Source organism: Leuresthes tenuis, unplaced genomic scaffold (assembly GCF_036924035.1).
Source record: "Leuresthes tenuis unplaced genomic scaffold, fLeuTen1.0.hap1 SCAF_22, whole genome shotgun sequence".
NCBI lineage: Eukaryota > Metazoa > Chordata > Actinopteri > Atheriniformes > Atherinopsidae > Leuresthes > Leuresthes tenuis.
The window spans coordinates 4,687,516-4,710,796 of NW_027325376.1; the positions used below are offsets into that span (position 1 = coordinate 4,687,516).

The 23,281-nt window shown below is 49.1% G+C and overlaps 1 protein-coding gene across 1 annotated transcript in view; it reads right to left on the bottom strand.

Moving 5' to 3' along the window:
- Positions 1-21,775, bottom strand: part of svep1 (sushi, von Willebrand factor type A, EGF and pentraxin domain containing 1) — a 133,696-nt gene extending 111,921 nt beyond the window's left edge. The window contains exon 1 of the mRNA XM_072376281.1: positions 21,010-21,775. Within this exon, the coding sequence (XP_072232382.1) occupies positions 21,010-21,558 (549 nt within the window). The 5' untranslated portion in view covers positions 21,559-21,775. The remainder of the gene's footprint in view (positions 1-21,009) is intronic.
- Positions 21,776-23,281: the final 1,506 nt, after the last annotated feature.

A 23,281-nucleotide genomic window follows, 5' to 3' on the forward strand; every position in this document is an offset into this window, starting at 1 on the left:
CACGCGGAGACTGAAGCGCACACACACACACGCAGAGACTAAAGCGCACACACACACACACAGAGACTGAAGCGCACACACACACACGCGGAGACTGAAGCGCACACACACACACATGTGGAGACTAAAGCGCACACACACACACGCAGAGACTGAAGCGCACACACACACACGCAGAGACTGAAGCGCACACACACACACGCGGAGACTGAAGCGCACACACACACACATGTGGAGACTAAAGCGCACACACACACACGCAGAGACTGAAGCGCACACACACACACGCGGAGACTGAAGCGCACACACACACACGCGGAGACTGAAGCGCACACACACACACATGTGGAGACTAAAGCGCACACACACACACACGCAGAGACTAAAGCGCACACACACACACGCGGAGACTGAAGCGCACACACACACACGCGGAGACTGAAGCGCACACACACACACGCAGAGACTAAAGCGCACACACACACACACACATGTGGAGACTAAAGCGCACACACACACACGCAGAGACTAAAGAGCGCACACACACACACACATGTGGAGACTAAAGCGCACACACACACACGCGGAGACTGAAGCGCACACACACACATGTGGAGACTAAAGCGCACACACGCAGAGACTAAAGCGCACACACACACATGTGGAGACTAAAGCGCACACACACACACGCAGAGACTAAAGCGCACACACACACACGCAGAGACTAAAGCGCACACACGCAGAGACTGAAGCGCACACACACACATGTGGAGACTAAAGCGCACACACACACACGCAGAGACTAAAGCGCACACACACACACGCAGAGACTAAAGCGCACACACGCAGAGACTGAAGCGCACACACACACATGTGGAGACTTAAGCGCACACACACACACGCAGAGACTGAAGCGCACACACACACATGTGGAGACTGAAGCGCACACACACACATGTGGAGACTGAAGCGCACACACACACACGCGGAGACTGAAGCGCACACACACACACGCAGAGACTGAAGCGCACACACACACACGCAGAGACTGAAGCGCACACACACACATGTGGAGACTGAAGCGCACACACACACATGTGGAGACTGAAGCGCACACACACACACGCGGAGACTGAAGCGCACACACACACACGCAGAGACTGAAGCGCACACACACACATGTGGAGACTGAAGCGCACACACACACACGCAGAGACTGAAGCGCACACACACACACGCGGAGACTGAAGCGCACACACACACACGCAGAGACTGAAGCGCACACACACACACGCAGAGACTAAAGCGCACACACACACACGCAGAGACTAAAGCGCACACACACACACACACACGCAGACTAAAGAGCGCAAACACACACACACACAGACTAAAGAGCGCAAACACACACACACGCAGAGACTAAAGCGCACACACACACACACACACACAGACTAAAGAGCGCAAACACACACACACGCAGAGACTAAAGAGCGCAAACACACACACACACGCAGAGACTAAAGACCGCAAATACACACACGCAGAGACTGAAGCACACACACACACGCAGAGACTGAAGCGCACACACACACACACACACACACACGCAGAGACTAAAGAGCGCAAACACACACACGCAGAGACTAAAGCGCGCAAAAACACAAACACACACGCAGAGACTGAAGCGCACACACACACGCAGAGACTGAAGCACACACACACACAGAGACTAAAGACCGCAAAAACACACACACAGAGACTGAAGGGCGCAAACACACACACACAGAGACTAAAGGGCGCAAACACACACACGCAGAGACTAAAGGGCGCAAACACACACACAGAGACTAAAGCGCGCACACACACACGCAGAGACTAAAGCGCTCAAACACACACGCAGAGACTAAAGCGCGCACACACACACGCAGAGACTAAAGAGCGCAAACACACACACGCAGAGACTAAAGCGCTCAAACACACACGCAGAGACTAAAGCGCAAACACACACACGCAGAGACTAAAGGGCGCAAACACACACACGCAGAGACTAAAGCGCTCAAACACACACGCAGAGAATAAAGCGCTCAAACACACACACGCAGAGACTAAAGAGCGCAAAAACACACACGCAGAGACTAAAGCGCTCAAACACACACGCAGAGACTAAAGCGCGCAAAAACACACACGCAGAGACTAAAGAGCGCAAAAACACACACGCAGAGACTAAAGCGCGCAAACACACACGCAGAGACTGAAGCGCACACACACGCAGAGACTAAAGCGCGCAAACACACACAAACGCACACTAAAGAGCGCAAACACACACACAGACTAAAGAGCGCAAACACACACAAACGCAGAGACTAAAGAGCGCAAACACACACACGCAGAGACTAAAGCGCTCAAACACACACGCAGAGACTAAAGAGCGCAAACACACACAAACGCAGAGACTAAAGAGCGCAAACACACACAAACGCAGAGACTAAAGCGCACACACACACACGCAGAGACTAAAGCGCTCAAACACACACGCAGAGACTGAAGCGCACACACACACGCAGAGACTAAAGCGCACACACACACACGCAGAGACTAAAGCGCGCACACACACACACGCAGAGACTAAAGCGCACACACACACACGCAGAGACTAAAGCGCACACACACACACGCAGAGACTAAAGACCGCACACACACACACGCAGAGACTAAAGCGCACACACACACACGCAGAGACTGAAGCGCACACACACGCAGAGACTAAAGCGCACACACACACACGCAGAGACTAAAGAGCGCACACACACACACAGACACTAAAGCGCACACACACACACACAGAGACTGAAGCGCACACACACACACGCAGAGACTAAAGCGCACACACACACACAGACACTAAAGCGCACACACACACACAGACACTAAAGCGCACACACACACACGCAGAGACTGAAGCGCACACACACACACAGACACTAAAGCGCACACACACACACACAGAGACTGAAGCGCACACACACACACGCAGAGACTAAAGCGCACACACACACACAGACACTAAAGCGCACACACACACACGCAGAGACTAAAGAGCGCACACACACACACACAGACACTAAAGCGCACACACACACACGCAGAGACTAAAGCGCACACACACACACGCAGAGACTGAAGCGCACACACACACACGCGGAGACTGAAGCGCACACACACACACGCAGAGACTAAAGCGCACACACACACACGCAGAGACTGAAGCGCACACACACGCAGAGACTAAAGCGCACACACACACACGCAGAGACTGAAGCGCACACACACGCAGAGACTAAAGCGCACACACACACACGCAGAGACTGAAGCGCACACACACGCAGAGACTAAAGCGCACACACACACACGCAGAGACTGAAGCGCACACACACACACGCGGAGACTGAAGCGCACACACACACACGCAGAGACTAAAGCGCACACACACACACGCAGAGACTGAAGCGCACACACACGCAGAGACTAAAGCGCACACACACACACGCGGAGACTGAAGCGCACACACACACACGCGGAGACTGAAGCGCACACACACACACGCGGAGACTGAAGCGCACACACACACACGCAGAGACTGAAGCGCACACACACACACGCAGAGACTAAAGCGCACACACACACACGCAGAGACTAAAGCGCACACACACACACACACACGCAGACTAAAGAGCGCAAACACACACACACACAGACTAAAGAGCGCAAACACACACACACGCAGAGACTAAAGCGCACACACACACACACACACACAGACTAAAGAGCGCAAACACACACACACACGCAGAGACTAAAGACCGCAAATACACACACGCAGAGACTGAAGCGCACACACACACACACACACACACACGCAGAGACTAAAGAGCGCAAACACACACACGCAGAGACTAAAGCGCGCAAAAACACAAACACACACGCAGAGACTGAAGCGCACACACACACGCAGAGACTGAAGCACACACACACACAGAGACTAAAGACCGCAAACACACACACGCAGAGACTAAAGACCGCAAAAACACACACGCAGAGACTGAAGCACACACACACACAGAGACTGAAGGGCGCAAACACACACACACAGAGACTAAAGGGCGCAAACACACACACGCAGAGACTAAAGCGCTCAAACACACACGCAGAGACTAAAGAGCGCACACACGCAGAGAATAAAGCGCTCAAACACACACACGCAGAGACTAAAGAGCGCAAAAACACACACGCAGAGACTAAAGCGCTCAAACACACACGCAGAGACTAAAGCGCTCAAACACACACGCAGAGACTAAAGAGCGCAAAAACACACACGCAGAGACTGAAGCGCACACACACGCAGAGACTAAAGCGCGCAAACACACACAAACGCACACTAAAGAGCGCAAACACACACAAACGCAGAGACTAAAGAGCGCACACACGCAGAGACTAAAGCGCTCAAACACACACGCAGAGACTAAAGAGCGCAAACACACACAAACGCAGAGACTAAAGAGCGCAAACACACACAAACGCAGAGACTAAAGCGCACACACACACACGCAGAGACTAAAGCGCTCAAACACACACGCAGAGACTGAAGCGCACACACACACGCAGAGACTAAAGCGCACACACACACACGCAGAGACTAAAGCGCGCACACACACACGCAGAGACTAAAGACCGCACACACACACACGCAGAGACTAAAGCGCACACACACACACGCAGAGACTAAAGCGCACACACACACACGCAGAGACTAAAGCGCACACACACACACGCAGAGACTGAAGCGCACACACACGCAGAGACTAAAGCGCACACACACACACGCAGAGACTAAAGACCGCACACACACACACGCAGAGACTAAAGAGCGCACACACACACACAGACACTAAAGCGCACACACACACACACAGAGACTGAAGCGCACACACACACACGCAGAGACTAAAGCGCACACACACACACAGACACTAAAGCGCACACACACACACGCAGAGACTGAAGCGCACACACACACACGCAGAGACTAAAGAGCGCACACACACACACACAGACACTAAAGCGCACACACACACACGCAGAGACTAAAGCGCACACACACACACGCAGAGACTGAAGCGCACACACACACACGCAGAGACTAAAGCGCACACACACACACGCAGAGACTGAAGCGCACACACACGCAGAGACTAAAGAGCGCACACACACACACACAGAGACTAAAGACCGCACACACACACACGCAGAGACTAAAGCGCACACACACGCAGAGACTAAAGAGCGCACACACACACACACAGAGACTAAAGACCGCACACACACACACACAGAGACTAAAGAGCGCACACACACACACGCAGAGACTAAAGCGCACACACACACACACAGACACTAAAGCGCACACACACACACGCAGAGACTGAAGCGCACACACACACACGCAGAGACTAAAGCGCACACACACACACACAGACACTAAAGCGCACACACACACACGCAGAGACTGAAGCGCACACACACACACGCAGAGACTAAAGCGCACACACACGCAGAGACTAAAGCGCACACACACACACACAGAGACTGAAGCGCACACACACACACGCAGAGACTAAAGCGCACACACACGCAGAGACTAAAGCGCACACACACACACACAGACACTAAAGCGCACACACACACACGCAGAGACTGAAGCGCACACACACACACGCAGAGACTAAAGAGCGCACACACACACACACAGAGACTGAAGCGCACACACACACACGCAGAGACTAAAGCGCACACACACGCAGAGACTAAAGCGCACACACACACACACAGACACTAAAGCGCACACACACACACGCAGAGACTAAAGCGCACACACACACACGCAGAGACTGAAGCGCACACACACACACGCAGAGACTAAAGCGCAAACACACACACGCAGAGACTGAAGCGCACACACACGCAGAGACTAAAGCGCACACACACGCAGAGACTAAAGGGCGCACACACACACACAGAGACTAAAGCGCACACACACACGCAGAGACTAAAGCGCACACACACACGCAGAGACTAAAGGGCGCACACACACACGCAGAGACTAAAGCGCACACACACACGCAGAGACTAAAGGGCGCACACACACACACAGAGACTAAAGACCGCACACACACACACGCAGAGACTGAAGCGCACACACACGCAGAGACTAAAGCGCTCAAACACACACACACACAGACTAAAGCGCACACACACACACAGAGACTAAAGCGCACACACACACACGCAGAGACTGAAGCGCACACACACACACACAGACTAAAGCGCACACACACACGCAGAGACTAAAGGGCACACACACACACGCAGAGACTGAAGCGCACACACACGCAGAGACTAAAGCGCTCAAACACACACTCAGAGACTGAAGCGCACACACACAGACTAAAGCGCACACACAGAGACTAAAGCGCACACACACACACTCAGAGACTGAAGCGCACACACACACGCAGAGACTAAAGTGCGCAAACACACACACGCAGAGACTAAAGCGCTCAAACACACACTCAGAGACTGAAGCGCACACACAGAGACTAAAGCGCACACACACACACTCAGAGACTGAAGCGCACACACACACGCAGAGACTAAAGGGCACACACACACACACGCAGAGATTAAAGCGCACACACACACACAGAGACTAAAGCGCACACACACACACACACACACAGACTAAAGCGCACACACAGAGACTAAAGCGCACACACACACGCAGAGACTAAAGCGCACACACACACACTCAGAGACTGAAGCACACACACACACGCAGAGATTAAAGCGCACACACACACACAGAGACTAAAGCGCACACACACACGCAGAGACTAAAGGGCTCAAACAGACACACACACAGACTAAAGCGCACACACACACGCAGAGACTAAAGCGCACACACACACACACACACAGACTAAAGCGCACACACACACGCAGAGACTGAAGCGCTCAAACAGACACACACACAGACTAAAGCGCACACACACACGCAGAGACTGAAGCGCACACACACGCAGAGACTAAAGCGCTCAAACACACACACACACAGACTAAAGCGCACACACACACACAGAGACTAAAGCGCACACACACACACGCAGAGACTGAAGCGCACACACACACACACACACAGACTAAAGCGCACACACACACACGCAGAGACTGAAGCGCACACACACACACACACACAGACTAAAGCGCACACACACACTCAGAGACTGAAGCGCACACACACACACAGAGACTAAAGAGCGCACACACACACACACGCAGAGATTAAAGCGCACACACACACACAGAGACTAAAGCGCACACACACACACACACACAGACTAAAGCGCACACACACACGCGGAGACTAAAGGGCACACACACACACGCAGAGACTGAAGCGCACACACACACACGCAGAGACTAAAGCGCTCAAACACACACACGCAGAGACTAAAGCGCACACACACACACGCAGAGACTGAAGCGCAAACACACACACTCACAGACTAAAGCGCGCACACACACACACACACAGACTAAAGCGCGCACACACACAGAGACTAAAAAGCTCAAACACACACACACGCAGAGACTAAAGCGCGCAAACACACAAACGCAGAGACTAAAGAGCGCACACACACACACACACAGACTAAAGCGCGCAAACACACACACACTCAGAGACTAAAGCGCGCAAACACACACACACACACAGACTAAAGAGCGCAAACACACACACGCAGAGACTAAAGCGCGCAAACACACACACACAGACTAAAGAGCGCAAACACACACACACAGACTAAAGCGCGCAAACACACACACGCAGAGACTAAAGCGCGCAAACACACACACACACAGACTAAAGAGCGCAAACACACACACAGAGACTAAAGAGCGCAAACACACACACTCACAGACTAAAGCGCGCACACACACACAGACTAAAGCGCGCACACACACAGAGACTAAAAAGCTCAAACACACACACACGCAGAGACTAAAGCGCACACACGCAGAGACTAAAGCGCGCAAACACACACACATATGCAGAGACTAAAGCGCACACACACACACATATGCAGAGACTAAAGAGCGCACACACACACACACAGACAAAAGCGCGCAAACACACACACGCAGAGACTAAAGCGCACACACACTCACACACGCAGAGACTAAAGCGCGCAAACACACACGCAGAGACTAAAGCGCACACACGCAGAGACTAAAGAGCGCAAACACACACAAACGCACACTAAAGAGCGCACACACACACGCAGAGACTAAAGCGCGCAAACACACACACGCAGAGACTAAAGCGCGCAAACACACACACGCAGAGACTAAAGAGCACACACACACACAGAGACTAAAGCACACACACACACACAAACGCAGACTAAAGAGCGCAAACACACACGCAGAGACTAAAGCGCACACACACACACAGATACTAAAGCGCACACACACACACAAACGCAGACTAAAGAGCGCTAACACACACACACAGAGACTAAAGCGCACACACACAGATACTAAAGCGCAAACACACACGCAGAGACTAAAGCGCACACACACACACAGATACTAAAGCGCAAACACACACACAAACGCAGACTAAAGAGCGCTAACACACACACACAGAGACTAAAGCGCACACACACACACAGATACTAAAGCGCACACACACACACAAACGCAGACTAAAGAGCGCTAACACACACACGCAGAGACTAAAGCGCGCAAACACACACACGCAGAGACTAAAGCGCACACACGCAGAGACTAAAGCGCGCAAACACACACACGCAGAGACTAAAGCGCACACACGCAGAGACTAAAGCGCGCAAACACACACAAACGCACACTAAAGAGCGCACACACACACGCAGAGACTAAAGCGCGCAAACACACACACGCAGAGACTAAAGCGCGCAAACACACACACGCAGAGACTAAAGAGCACACACACACACAAACACACTAAAGAGCGCAAACACACACGCAGAGACTAAAGCGCACACACACACACAAACGCAGACTAAAGAGCGCTAACACACACACAGAGACTAAAGCGCACACACAAACACACTAAAGAGCGCAAACACACACACAGAGACTAAAGCGCACACACAAACACACTAAAGAGCGCAAACACACACGCAGAGACTAAAGCGCAAACACACACACAGAGACTAAAGCGCACACACACACACAAACGCAGACTAAAGAGCGCTAACACACACACAGAGACTAAAGCGCACACACAAACACACTAAAGAGCGCTAACACACACACAGAGACTAAAGCGCACACACAAACACACTAAAGAGCGCAAACACACACGCAGAGACTAAAGCGCAAACACACACGCAGAGACTAAAGCGCACACACACACACACTAAAGAGCGCTAACACACACACAGAGACTAAAGCGCACACACAAACACACTAAAGAGCGCAAACACACACGCAGAGACTAAAGCGCACACACAAACACACTAAAGAGCGCTAACACACACACAGAGACTAAAGCGCACACACAAACACACTAAAGAGCGCAAACACACACGCAGAGACTAAAGCGCAAACACACACGCAGAGACTAAAGCGCACACACACACACACGCAGAGACTAAAGAGCGCACACACACACACGCAGAGACTAAAGCACACACACACACACACGCAGAGACTAAAGAGCGCACACACACACACGCAGAGACTAAAGCGCACACACACAAACGCAGACTAAAGAGCGCAAACACACACGCAGAGACTAAAGCGCACACACACACACAAACGCAGACTAAAGAGCGCAAACACACACACTAAAGAGCGCAAACACACACACACGCAGAGACTAAAGCGCACACACACACTAAAGCGCGCAAACACACACACACACAGACTAAAGAGCGCAAACACACACACAAACACACTAAAGAGCGCAAACACACACACACGCAGAGACTAAAGCGCACACACACACACACTAAAGCGCGCAAACACACACACGCAGAGACTAAAGCGCACACACACACTAAAGCGCGCAAACACACACACACACAGACTAAAGAGCGCAAACACACACACACGCAGACTAAAGAGCGCAAACACACACACGCAGAGACTAAAGCGCACACACACACACAGACTAAAGAGCGCAAACACACACACACGCAGACTAAAGAGCGCAAACACACACAAACGCAGAGACTAAAGCGCACACACACGCAGACTAAAGCGCACACACACAGACAAACGCACACTAAAGAGCGCACACACACACACACAGACTAAAGCACACACACAAACACACTAAAGAGCGCAAACACACACACACGCAGAGACTAAAGAGCGCAAACACACACACACGCAGACTAAAGAGCGCAAACACACACACACAGAGACTAAAGAGCGCAAACACACACAAACGCACACTAAAGAGCGCAAACACACACACAGACTAAAGAGCGCAAACACACACAAACGCAGAGACTAAAGAGCGCAAACACACACACACGCAGAGACTAAAGAGCGCAAACACACACACACGCAGACTAAAGAGCGCAAACACACACACACAGAGACTAAAGAGCGCAAACACACACAAACGCACACTAAAGAGCGCAAACACACACACAGACTAAAGAGCGCAAACACACACACACGCAGAGACTAAAGAGCGCAAACACACACACACGCAGACTAAAGAGCGCAAACACACACACACAGAGACTAAAGAGCGCAAACACACACAAACGCACACTAAAGAGCGCACACACACAAACACACTAAAGAGCGCAAACACACACACACGCAGAGACTAAAGAGCGCAAACACACACAAACGCACACTAAAGAGCGCAAACACACACACAGACTAAAGAGCGCAAACACACACAAACGCAGAGACTAAAGAGCGCAAACACACACAAACGCAGAGACTAAAGAGCGCAAACACACACAAACGCAGAGACTAAAGGGCGCAAACACACACACACACACAGAGACTAAAGCGCGCAAACACACACAAACGCACACTAAAGAGCGCAAACACACACACACACAGACTAAAGAGCGCAAACACACACACACGCAGACTAAAGAGCGCAAACACACACACACGCAGACTAAAGAGCGCAAACACACACAAACGCACACTAAAGAGCGCAAACACACACACACACAGACTAAAGAGCGCAAACACACACACACGCAGACTAAAGAGCGCAAACACACACACACGCAGACTAAAGAGCGCAAACACACACACACGCAGACTAAAGAGCGCAAACACACACACACGCAGACTAAAGAGCGCAAACACACACAAACGCACACTAAAGAGCGCAAACACACACACACACAGACTAAAGAGCGCAAACACACACAAAACGCAGACTAAAGAGCGCAAACACACACAAACACACTAAAGAGCGCAAACACACACAAAACGCAGACTAAAGAGCGCAAACACACACACGCAGAGACTAAAGAGCGCAAACACACACACGCACAGACTAAAGAGCGCAAACACACAAAACGCAGACTAAAGAGCGCAAACACACACACACACAGACTAAAGAGCGCAAACACACACACACGCAGAGACTAAAGAGCGCAAACACACACACGCACACTAAAGAGCGCAAACACACACAAAACGCAGACTAAAGAGCGCAAACACACACACGCAGAGACTAAAGAGCGCAAACACACACACGCAGAGACTAAAGAGCGCAAACACACAAAACGCAGACTAAAGAGCGCAAACACACACACACGCAGACTAAAGAGCGCAAACACACACAAAACGCAGACTAAAGAGCGCAAACACACACACGCAGACTAAAGAGCGCAAACACACAAAACGCAGACTAAAGAGCGCAAACACACACACGCAGACTAAAGAGCGCAAACACACAAAACGCAGAGACTAAAGAGCGCAAACACACACAAACGCACACTAAAGAGCGCAAACACACACACACACAGACTAAAGAGCGCAAACACACACACACAGAGACTAAAGAGCGCAAACACACACACGCACACTAAAGAGCGCAAACACACACAAACACACACTAAAGAGCGCAAACACACACACGCAGAGACTAAAGAGCGCAAACACACACACGCACACTAAAGAGCGCAAACACACACACGCAGAGACTAAAGAGCGCAAACACACAAACACACACTAAAGCGCGCAAACACACACAAACGCAGAGACTAAAGAGCGCAAACACACACACGCGCACACTAAAGCGCGCAAACACACACACACACAGACTAAAGAGCGCAAACACACACACGCAGACACTAAAGAGCGCAAACACACACACGCAGAGACTAAAGAGCGCAAACACACACACGCACACTAAAGAGCGCAAACACACACACACGCAGACTAAAGCGCGCATACACACACACACGCAGAGACTAAAGAGCGCAAACACACACACACGCAGAGACTAAAGAGCGCAAACACACAAACGCAGAGACTAAAGAGCGCAAACACACAAACGCACACTAAAGAGCGCAAACACACACACACGCACACTAAAGAGCGCAAACACACACACACGCAGACTAAAGAGCGCAAACACACACAAACGCAGACTAAAGAGCGCAAACACACACAAACGCAGAGACTAAAGAGCGCAAACACACACACACGCAGACTAAAGCGCGCAAACACACAAACGCAGAGACTAAAGAGCGCAAACACACAAACGCACACTAAAGAGCGCAAACACACACAAACGCACACTAAAGAGCGCAAACACACACACACACAGACTAAAGAGCGCAAACACACACACACGCAGACTAAAGAGCGCAAACACACACACACGCAGACTAAAGAGCGCAAACACACACACACACAGACTAAAGAGCGCAAACACACACACACACAGACTAAAGAGCGCAAACACACACAAACGCACACTAAAGAGCGCAAACACACACACACGCACACTAAAGAGCGCAAACACACACACACACAGACTAAAGAGCGCAAACACACACAAACGCAGAGACTAAAGAGCGCAAACACACACAAACGCACACTAAAGAGCGCAAACACACACAAACGCACACTAAAGAGCGCAAACACACACACACACAGACTAAAGAGCGCAAACACACACACACGCAGACTAAAGAGCGCAAACACACACAAACGCAGAGACTAAAGAGCGCAAACACACACAAACGCACACTAAAGAGCGCAAACACACACACACACAGACTAAAGAGCGCAAACACACACAAAACGCAGACTAAAGAGCGCAAACACACACACGCAGAGACTAAAGAGCGCAAACACACACACGCACACTAAAGAGCGCAAACACACACAAAACGCAGACTAAAGAGCGCAAACACACACACGCAGAGACTAAAGAGCGCAAACACACAAAACGCAGACTAAAGAGCGCAAACACACACAAACGCACACTAAAGAGCGCAAACACACACAAACGCACACTAAAGAGCGCAAACACACACACACACAGACTAAAGAGCGCAAACACACACACACGCAGACTAAAGAGCGCAAACACACACAAAACGCAGACTAAAGAGCGCAAACACACACAAAACGCAGACTAAAGAGCGCAAACACACACACACGCAGACTAAAGAGCGCAAACACACAAAACGCAGACTAAAGAGCGCAAACACACACACACGCAGACTAAAGAGCGCAAACACACACAAACGCAGAGACTAAAGAGCGCAAACACACACAAACGCACACTAAAGAGCGCAAACACACACACACACAGACTAAAGAGCGCAAACACACACAAAACGCACACTAAAGAGCGCAAACACACACACGCAGAGACTAAAGAGCGCAAACACACACACGCACACTAAAGAGCGCAAACACACACAAACACACACTAAAGCGCGCAAACACACACAAACGCAGAGACTAAAGAGCGCAAACACACACACGCGCACACTAAAGCGCGCAAACACACACACGCAGAGACTAAAGAGCGCAAACACACACACGCAGAGACTAAAGAGCGCAAACACACACACGCACACTAAAGAGCGCAAACACACACACACAGAGACTAAAGAGCGCAAACACACACACACGCAGAGACTAAAGCGCGCATACACACACACGCAGAGACTAAAGCGCGCATACACACACACGCAGAGACTAAAGAGCGCAAACACACAAACGCACACTAAAGAGCGCAAACACACACACACGCAGAGACTAAAGAGCGCAAATACACACACGCACACTAAAGAGCGCAAACACACACACACGCACACTAAAGCGCGCAAACACACACACACGCAGAGACTAAAGCGCGCAAACACACACACACACAGAGACTAAAGCGCGCATACACACACACGCAGAGACTAAAGAGCGCAAACACACAAACGCACACTAAAGAGCGCAAACACACACACACGCAGAGACTAAAGAGCGCAAACACACACACACGCACACTAAAGCGCGCAAACACACACACGATGTCGATCACCATGAAAGTGTCGGAGCAACTTTCCAGCTACAACCTGAGCCTGAGAGCCACGTCTGCACCTGACGTGATGAGTGTGTGTGTTTGCGTGAGTGTGTGTGTGTTTTTGTGTGTGTGTGTTTGTGTGTGTGTGATCGTTTTGAGACTCTTTATGATCTAAACTCCGTTACACCCGGAGGTCCCAGCAGACGTGTAGAAAGCCCTCAATAAGCCCCCCAATAACAACAACACAGCAGCTATGAGCTAACAGAGCTATGAGCTAACAGAGCTATAGCACACGTTCATTCATTCATTCTTCTTAAAGTATTGGTGAAATAAAGACAGATGATGCCTTATTTAGAGGCTGCATCCTCTAAGCCCCGTTCACTCCGTTATATGGATCTCCAGTTATCTAAATATCTTCCGAAGGACGCCGACTTTCACCAAACTGTTCTCGGTGAGCAGATGAACGCATTTCATGCCAGAAATAAGGTTTAAAATACCGGAGTTCCCCTTTAAATCTTGCCTGTGGTGGTGGTTGTCTGGCCGCTGTGAACCAGCGCTTTGGGGTCTGAAGGTGCTTTCTATCTCACCCCCTGAGCCCCTCTGATACTGAGGAGGAGGAAATGATTTAGGCTGAGGTGGCTCCACAGACGGGAAACAGTCCTCGCTTATCGTGTTATCGTGGTTGGGTCCAGGATCAAAGCGATGCACCTTGCTTTCATTTGTGCTTTTTCTCTTGGCTTCGGGTCTGTGACTGAAACTTTACCCGTTTTCTTTTCTCTGAGCTGGAAGACTCAGCTGGGTTTTGTCCAGATAGCAGAAATTCACCTGAGCTCAGCCAATAACAGACTCAATGTTTCAGTGTTCTGGGGACCGATGGGTCCGTTTCCCCAAATCAGAGGTGAAGAAGTTCAGGAAAAACCTCAAACATCGACTACGTGAGTGCGTTTTCTTGTGTTTGTGTGTTTCAGACAAGCCCAGAATGTACAGAAACCCTGCAGATCATCTCCACAGGCCAAATATTAGCAATTTACTCAGCCCTCATTTAATCTAATAGGCAGTGTTTTGAGGAATAAAACCGCATATTTCGGCTGTGAAGCATCAAAGCTGATGACGCCCGCCTGACAGGCCGCTGGGCAGGTGACAGAAAGGAGTAATAAACCCGAGCTTAAAAAGTTCTCCGTTTAGATTATCATAGATTATCTGGTTCACAGGATTACGCTGCACCTGAACTAATAATAAGTTAAACAAAGGCGTAAATGCATGGATCAATAACACAAGCTGCAGTTGTAATATTCTCCATTTCATATCTACTGAAAACTACTGAAATTCAGGCACTTTTTAAGGACCTTTGGGAGCCTCTGAGTTCAGATTAAAGACTAAACCGTCTCCTGACTGGATCAGCTTTCATATCTCTGGTTTGGTTTATGTTCGAACACGCTGACCTTTCACCTTTCCTGACATCCCTCAAACACACAGTACCTCTTTAAATGCGAGTACCTGCAGTTTACAGTCTATAACGTGACCTCTGTGACCTGCAGATGATGACAACCATGTAAAGGCACGCAGCTGCTTCAGAAACCCAGCGTAAGTGCGCATTTGTGCGTGAATAATGACCGTGAATGAGTGTTTCTATGGTGATCCAGACACATTAGGAGCGAATGGAAAGTTTCTGTCACCAAAAAGGAAGAAAATGACCCACCTGCAGGTCACCAGAGACACTGGCAGGGTAAGAAGTTCTGTTATTAAGTGGCTCGCGCTGATGGACCACTCGTATGTCTGTTTTGATCTAGATATGAGCATTACACATCACCAAGAGTGAGGTAATAACATTACCCTCAGCTTTTTTCCTCTCATTCTTCCATCTCTTTTCATACGCTGCCCATCTGTGTGTCTTATGCAAGACTGACACAGAAAAGTCCAGTTTAGTGCTGGAAAGAGCAAAAGGGGGAGGAGGGGGGTGTTATCTGGCAACCCAAGGCAACGCAGTGCTACATCTTCAGGGCAAAGACAAACAATGACAGAAAATAGAAGTGATGGTGGAGACGTTTCGCTGGCTCGAACAGACGAATGCAGTCATGTCTTTCCCTGTTATTTTACAGCTGAAACTCGTATCCAAACCAAAGGTATTAAAAAAAAAAAAGAAACAATGGAAAAAGCTGTAATTCATGGACCAACAAGCCCACTATGAACCAGTGGAATAAAACAGGGAGCTCTGAGCCTTTTTACCTTCAAAATATTTAGTAATTTACAAGCCATATGCTTGGAAAATAAATCAGAGCTTCAAAAAACAGAAAAACGGACGATAATCATGGATGTCAGTCATTGTGACAAAGGGTTACATGTCGAATGTTGTCGTTTTTATTCACCTCTATTGATTACAAACACAGGTACAGAATGGTGTCAGTAAAGGCCCGGTGTGAAACCTGCTGAGTGGATTAAATACTTAAAGGGGAACTCCAGTATTTTTAAACCTTATTTCTGGCATGAAATACGTTCATCTACTCACAGAGAACAGTTTGGTGAAAGTCGGCGTCCTTCGGAAGATATTTAGATAACTGGAGATCCATATAACGGAGTGAACGGGGCTTAGAGGATGCAGCCTCTAAATAAGGCATTATCTGTCTTTATTTCACCAATACTTTAAGAAGAATGAATGAATGAACGTGTGCTATAGCTCTGTTAGCTCATAGCTGCTGTGTTGTTGTTATTGGCGGCTATCGGGGGGCTTATTGAGGGCTTTCTACACACTCGTCTACCGGGATGACGTCATAGACGCGCCGCAGCAGCACAGCTCATTTACTCTGGTAAGGACGTCCATCTTACTCAAAGTCGTCGTTCACGTCGTTAAAATTTGATAAATATCCTGCCATGTTGCACAAAACTATCAGCAGCAAACTCTGAGTGAAGTTAGCCGACTGTCACAGAGCACGGAGTGAATAAACTGTGCTGCAGGGGGGCGTGTGGATGAAGTGGTCCCAGTAGAGTGTGTAGAAAGCCCTCTATAAGCCCCCCGATAGCCGCCAATAACAAAAACACAGCAGCTATGAGCTAACAGAGCTATAGTACACGTTCGTTCATTCATTCTTCTTAAAGTATTGGTGAAATAAAGACAGATAATGCCTTATTTAGAGGCTGTCTAAGCCCCGTTCACTCCGTTATATGGATCTCGAGTTATCTAAATATCTTCTGAAGGACGCCGACTTTCACCAAACTGTTCTCAGTGAGTAGATGAACGTATTTCATGCCAGAAATAAGATCCAGGTTTAAAAATACCGGAGTTCCCCTTTAATAATCTGCATCAGATAATGTTAAAGAGGCAGAAATGGCAACATTATTCCTGCAGCAGAACTGTGGGGGCAGCTTTGAATTTGTGTGTCACTGACCAGATGTGCAGATATATGAAAGTAAGCACTTTCCAACGCTATTACACCACAATTTGAACATTCTACGCATTCAAACAAGTGCAGAAAAATGTCAACCTTTGTCTCCATTTCACCACTTCAACGGCTTCTTTAAAGGCTTCTTGCCACAGCATGAGAAAAACTTGGAGAATATTTAATTAGCTGCGAGGACGCTAGCTCCTCAGCTTGGTTGAGAAATGATTCAGTTGCACTTCTTAGCCTCGGGGTGTCTGTGAAAGTCTGAGATTCTGTAAAAACTGCATAACATCGATCTCTAAGGACAACTTAAAAAAACATTTGATTGCTCTTAGGCTTAAAACCGTAAGACTGAACTTTGTTAAAGGACACAAAAAGAGCTTTTTATGTCTTAAATGAGATTTAAAGATGGAACCATGAGCAGCTAAAACAATCCACAGCGAATTAACCTCATCACAGGATTCAGATTCTGCCGAAGCCAAAATTAGACAAAGAAGAAGAAGAAGGGAAAAAGCGAGCTGGCCTTTTTGGAACCCAATAAAACACCTTTGGGATCATTTAGAGAAACAGAGAGCAACATAACCTTTTAAGTAAAGAGCAGCATGAACAACCGTCTCTGAAGAAAGGCAGAACACCTCCTCAGAAAGACCTGCACAAAGGTATCCATCATGCCGAGGAGCCATCAAAACCGAAGCTGGTGCGAAAACAACAGATTGGAGTCTGTTCATTTGTTCCGTGGTAATAAGTCATTCTCTGCATATTTTAATCACATTTAATGGTCTTTAACTGTTCAAACATCCACCGCGGTGTCGACTACAACATGCAGACCTGCCATATGCTCGCACACTGATGCGTTTAACCTATTGGGAGACGAATTTGGTGAGAAGAGAGACGGCAGCCAGACAGACGGAGCTGAGACAGAGATGAAGAGTGTTGGAGGTGAGCCCTGTCTCTACATGCACGGCTGGTGGAAAAATGTCTCTCTTAATGGATCCCAGCTTTCTACAGCACTCAGAACAGCCAAGACCCGCCAAGGGAATAAAATATGGGATAATTATCGATATACTGCAATTACCAATTATCCTCCCTCTCCCACGGTTTCGTTCTGCACAGAAACGCACAGATTTATTCCCGCATGCATCCCTAATTTATCCCTGAGATGGGCACAGAGGACCACAGCAGAGGTGCTTGTTAATTATGTGCCCTCAGAAACTTCAAAAACCTCCCAGGTCATATACTGCTTTACTGCAGTTTCGCTGCTACTCGATGACAAGCGGATATGCGCCTTGTTTAGTGCTAGCTGACCCATCTTTTATGTGGCTAATAGAAAAGGACAACAAACCCCTTTTTTTCCCTCTTTCCAGTCAGATTCAGACAGGCAATTAAAACGGAAATAAAAAAAAATCTCCTGTGATAAGGTTATAAATCACCGACAGCTTGTTTTTTCTCTCCTTTTTCCCTTTAACTTCACTTCTTTAATCATGTGAAGACACGCAGTAAACGTCAGACTAAATCTATCAGGTGCAGGGGGGTTTCTGGAGCACCACTTGATGTGATGCATCTAGGTCTGTATCTGCTAGGCTCATCTATCTTTGGGGGGAAAAAAACCTCAGCTGAGTGTAGACGGCGCGTAGCTCTCCTGTTACTCACGTTGCTAAAGTCTGTCTGCAGATACTACAGTGGAAAGAAGGAGTGTTACTTGGCTCAGATACGGGAAAAACAGTAAAATCAAACTGTTTAATCAGACGTTTGAGCAATCACAGACAACTTGAGTACCTGAGGAGAAGATGGCCTGATTTTTCTGTGGAACTGACCTTTTTAGCTCACTTGATGAATCACCTAAAACACTGTGAGTGTTTCTGAATAATGATAAGGAACTAAAGCATGCCCCAAATGCCTTTTCTTGTTATTGTTGTGGTCTTTAGTAGCTGGGACACGTCCAGCAGTCTGCTTATCAGCACTTAGTGGTGGACTTTTCATGGAAAACCTGTCCTGGGGGCCAAGCTTTTAGCGCTAAGCCAGAGGATTGAGTCCAATGAAACGTATTGGCTTCAACCAGAGACCTGCCAAAACTCAGCTCACCTTTGTTTAAGTTAGGCTCTTTTTAATGATGCTTAGGCTGTAATCAGTTTGACACTTTTATAGTTATTGGAGTGCGACTGCGGTTGAGTCAGTGCAGTTTGAGACCATTATCTGAGCACATCTGTTTTCGGCTGCATTTCTTTCACCTCGCCATGATTATAGCCGATCGTTCGCTCACCTGGATGCAAAACAGAGACTCTCTTCGGGAGTTTGCAGACCTCCCAAATCCCCTGCTCTGCTTAAATGAAAAATACTGGTGGAACTAACAGCAGGCAGACCTGAGGCATGAGCTCCGGGGTGTGTGTTTGTACAGGACCGCTCCCTTTACCACCAACATGGCTTTTACAGCTGGGCCGTTTGGACTTGACTGATGAGCTGTGCCATATGTCCAGCTTACACCAGTGTGTGAGGGTTCGGGAGTGTCAGGTGGACCCCGTGTGACCCCTAAATGCCAGCCTGTACGACAAATTCAGCCATAGACCCTGTAATGCTGCTGAGGATAAAACCTCACCCGTTCATTCAGGAAGCTTCAAACGCATCACTTATAAAGGACACACTGAGTCGTAATTTGTTCAACTTTTCTGAACATGCTTCCCGGTGTTTATCCACTTTAAATGTGTGCATGTGTGTATTTCAGCGCGTGAATGGGCTCACTCTTGGGTATTTGCATCACTGGAAACCCCTGAACAATTACCCAGCACGCAGCTTCCCCTCGCTGTCTGCTGCTGTGTAATTTAGAGGAAGCAGCAACAGCAAAGCCACGCAGAGCCTCATTAACATCAACCCTGAGCAACAATTACTCCCTGCTCACACACACACACAGCAGGCTGCAGACGGCCACGCACTAAAAGCAAATACCTCCATAAGTCAGCTCATTTCCCCACACCACTGACACATGAATCCCCCGGTCTGACTCACCGCTGCCCTCTGGAAGGCTCCTTTGGTGTAGGTGCCCCCTCCTCGGTAGGTGATGGCCGGGATCTCCTGGTTGAACAGGGAGCACTTGTGCTGGTGGGACTTGGGCGCTGAGATGTGGTCCACCCTGGTCACCACATGGGACTTGGATGAGAAAGTCACCAGCGCCACCCGCGTGTCCTCCGGCGCAACCGGGAAGTCGGACAGCATCTTGCGTACAAACCTCAGCTCGCTCTGGAAGTTATTGGCGCCTACGCTCGATGACTCGTCCACCAGGAAGACCAGGTCCAAACACGAGCTTTTCTCGCGCAGCTCGCGGACGTTTCGCTTGAACGCCTGGCCAAGGCGCTCCACTTTGCTCTCGGCGCTTTCTGACAGGTTGCCGGCTGATGACAAGGACGACAGGGGTGGCATCTGTCTGGACCTCCGGGACTGCAGCCGCGGCTGGGACTGCTGGGCAGCCGGCCAGGCTGAGCTCCACGCATCCAGGATGCACAGAGCCAGAAGGCACGTCGTCCATGATGGCGTTGAAGAGGACCTCGGGGAAAACATAGTAGCAGTCAGCACAGCCAATCAGCTGAGGGACTGTGAAGTTAAGAAAAAATCACACGTTGATCCTCTTCTGGGGAGGAATTCACTTTCAATACAAGTATCTCAGTCTCTGATGAGCGTCCGAAGCATAACTCAGAGCAGAGTTCCTCAGAAGCATTGCTCGATGAAGAGGAAGTCTCTCATTCAAAATGTGCTCCTGAGGAAAATGTTTGCAGAAATAAATCAGTATATCTGACTTTCTCCTTGGTCTCCCGACACTCTCACTGTGCAAATGTGCTAATTTAAGAGTCTCTACAATCTACACTTCTTTATCTGTCCTTCTGCCTGCCCGTCAATCACCCATTTAGTCCGCATATCAGATCCAAACCCCCCAAAGCCTCCTCAGTCCTCTTTAGTCCCAATGTGCAGCGCCTCGGGCTCCTGTTTGACTATGTGACGCTCCTGCATGCACCGTCAGCCCAGCTCTGAACGCTTGTTCCCCTCTTCTCCCCGAATCATAAAAAAAGAAAACGCACACACAGAGGAGGAGGAGGGAGGAAAAAGTTGAGAGACAGAGAGAGGTTGAGGGGAAAAAAGGGGGCAGTCCAGTCATGGCGTGAAGTCATTTTTTTCCCTTCATCTCTCCTCCTCTTTTCCTCTCACCTCCCCCCTCTATCACTATCTCTTTCTGTCTCTCACCCCCTCCTCCCACGTCTCCCGCCCTGCGTTTGTCAATCTCTCCCATCCAGACAGTGGAGTGTCAGCGGTGCTTCTCGCCTGTCAAATAGTCGGCATTCCCCGAGGAAAATATGGGGAACGGGCGCCGTGATCACCTCCATATGTCCACACGTCAGGGTGAGGAAGACCGGTGACATCAGGCTGAGATCAAACAAAGTGAGGTGGGAGAGAGCGAGATTCATTCTTGGACCAGGTTAAAGTAATTCCAGCAGACATTTGGCAGAGTTACAAATAAAGGCTCGATTTGTACAATCTGTGCTGGAGTTAGGAGAGTTAAGTCTGCTCTGCCGTGTCAAATCATCACTTCCTCCCCCTCCTGCCCTCTCAACCTTTATCTGCATAATGTTTAAAGAAGGAACCTTCTCACACTTTGGATCGGTCTCTTCTTCGGGATTTCATTTGTGCCATTTTCCTACATCTCCTCGCTCTCCCTCCTCCTCCTCCTCCTCCTTCTCTCTGCTGTTGTTTTCCTTCACTGATTTTATCTGTAACCAAAACAAAGGCAGCCGGTGTTACAGAGGCACACTGTGCCTGTTAAAGCAAAACCCTGAGTTTTACAGCAAAGAGCTGCCTGCTCGTGGAGCTCCAGAGGCCGGGGAAGAGGAAGGGTACAGTGTGCAGTCTGTGGCCTCCTAAAGATTATGTTTATAAGCGATTGTGGAACATTTAACTCCAAAGCGTGGCCATTTGTTCAGGGAGGACATTTGGCTGCAGGGATCTTCTCTCACTCATCCATAAAAGCATAACTGAAGTCATGGATGGGTGGCTGGACGATAAGAAATGACTCACAGTTGGTATTTTACTTCAGCCCAAAGATGTTGGAAGAGCTTGAGGTCAGGGAATCTCGGCAGACTGGACGAGTTCTTCCACACTTAAGAGGGAAAATTCGTAATGGAGCCGAATGCACACAGGGGACGAGTCTCCTCAAAGGTTGAAGCATTTTATGGTATATAATTTATCTGCATGCTGCAGCGCAAAGTGATCCTTTGATCGAAAGCTGAGTTGA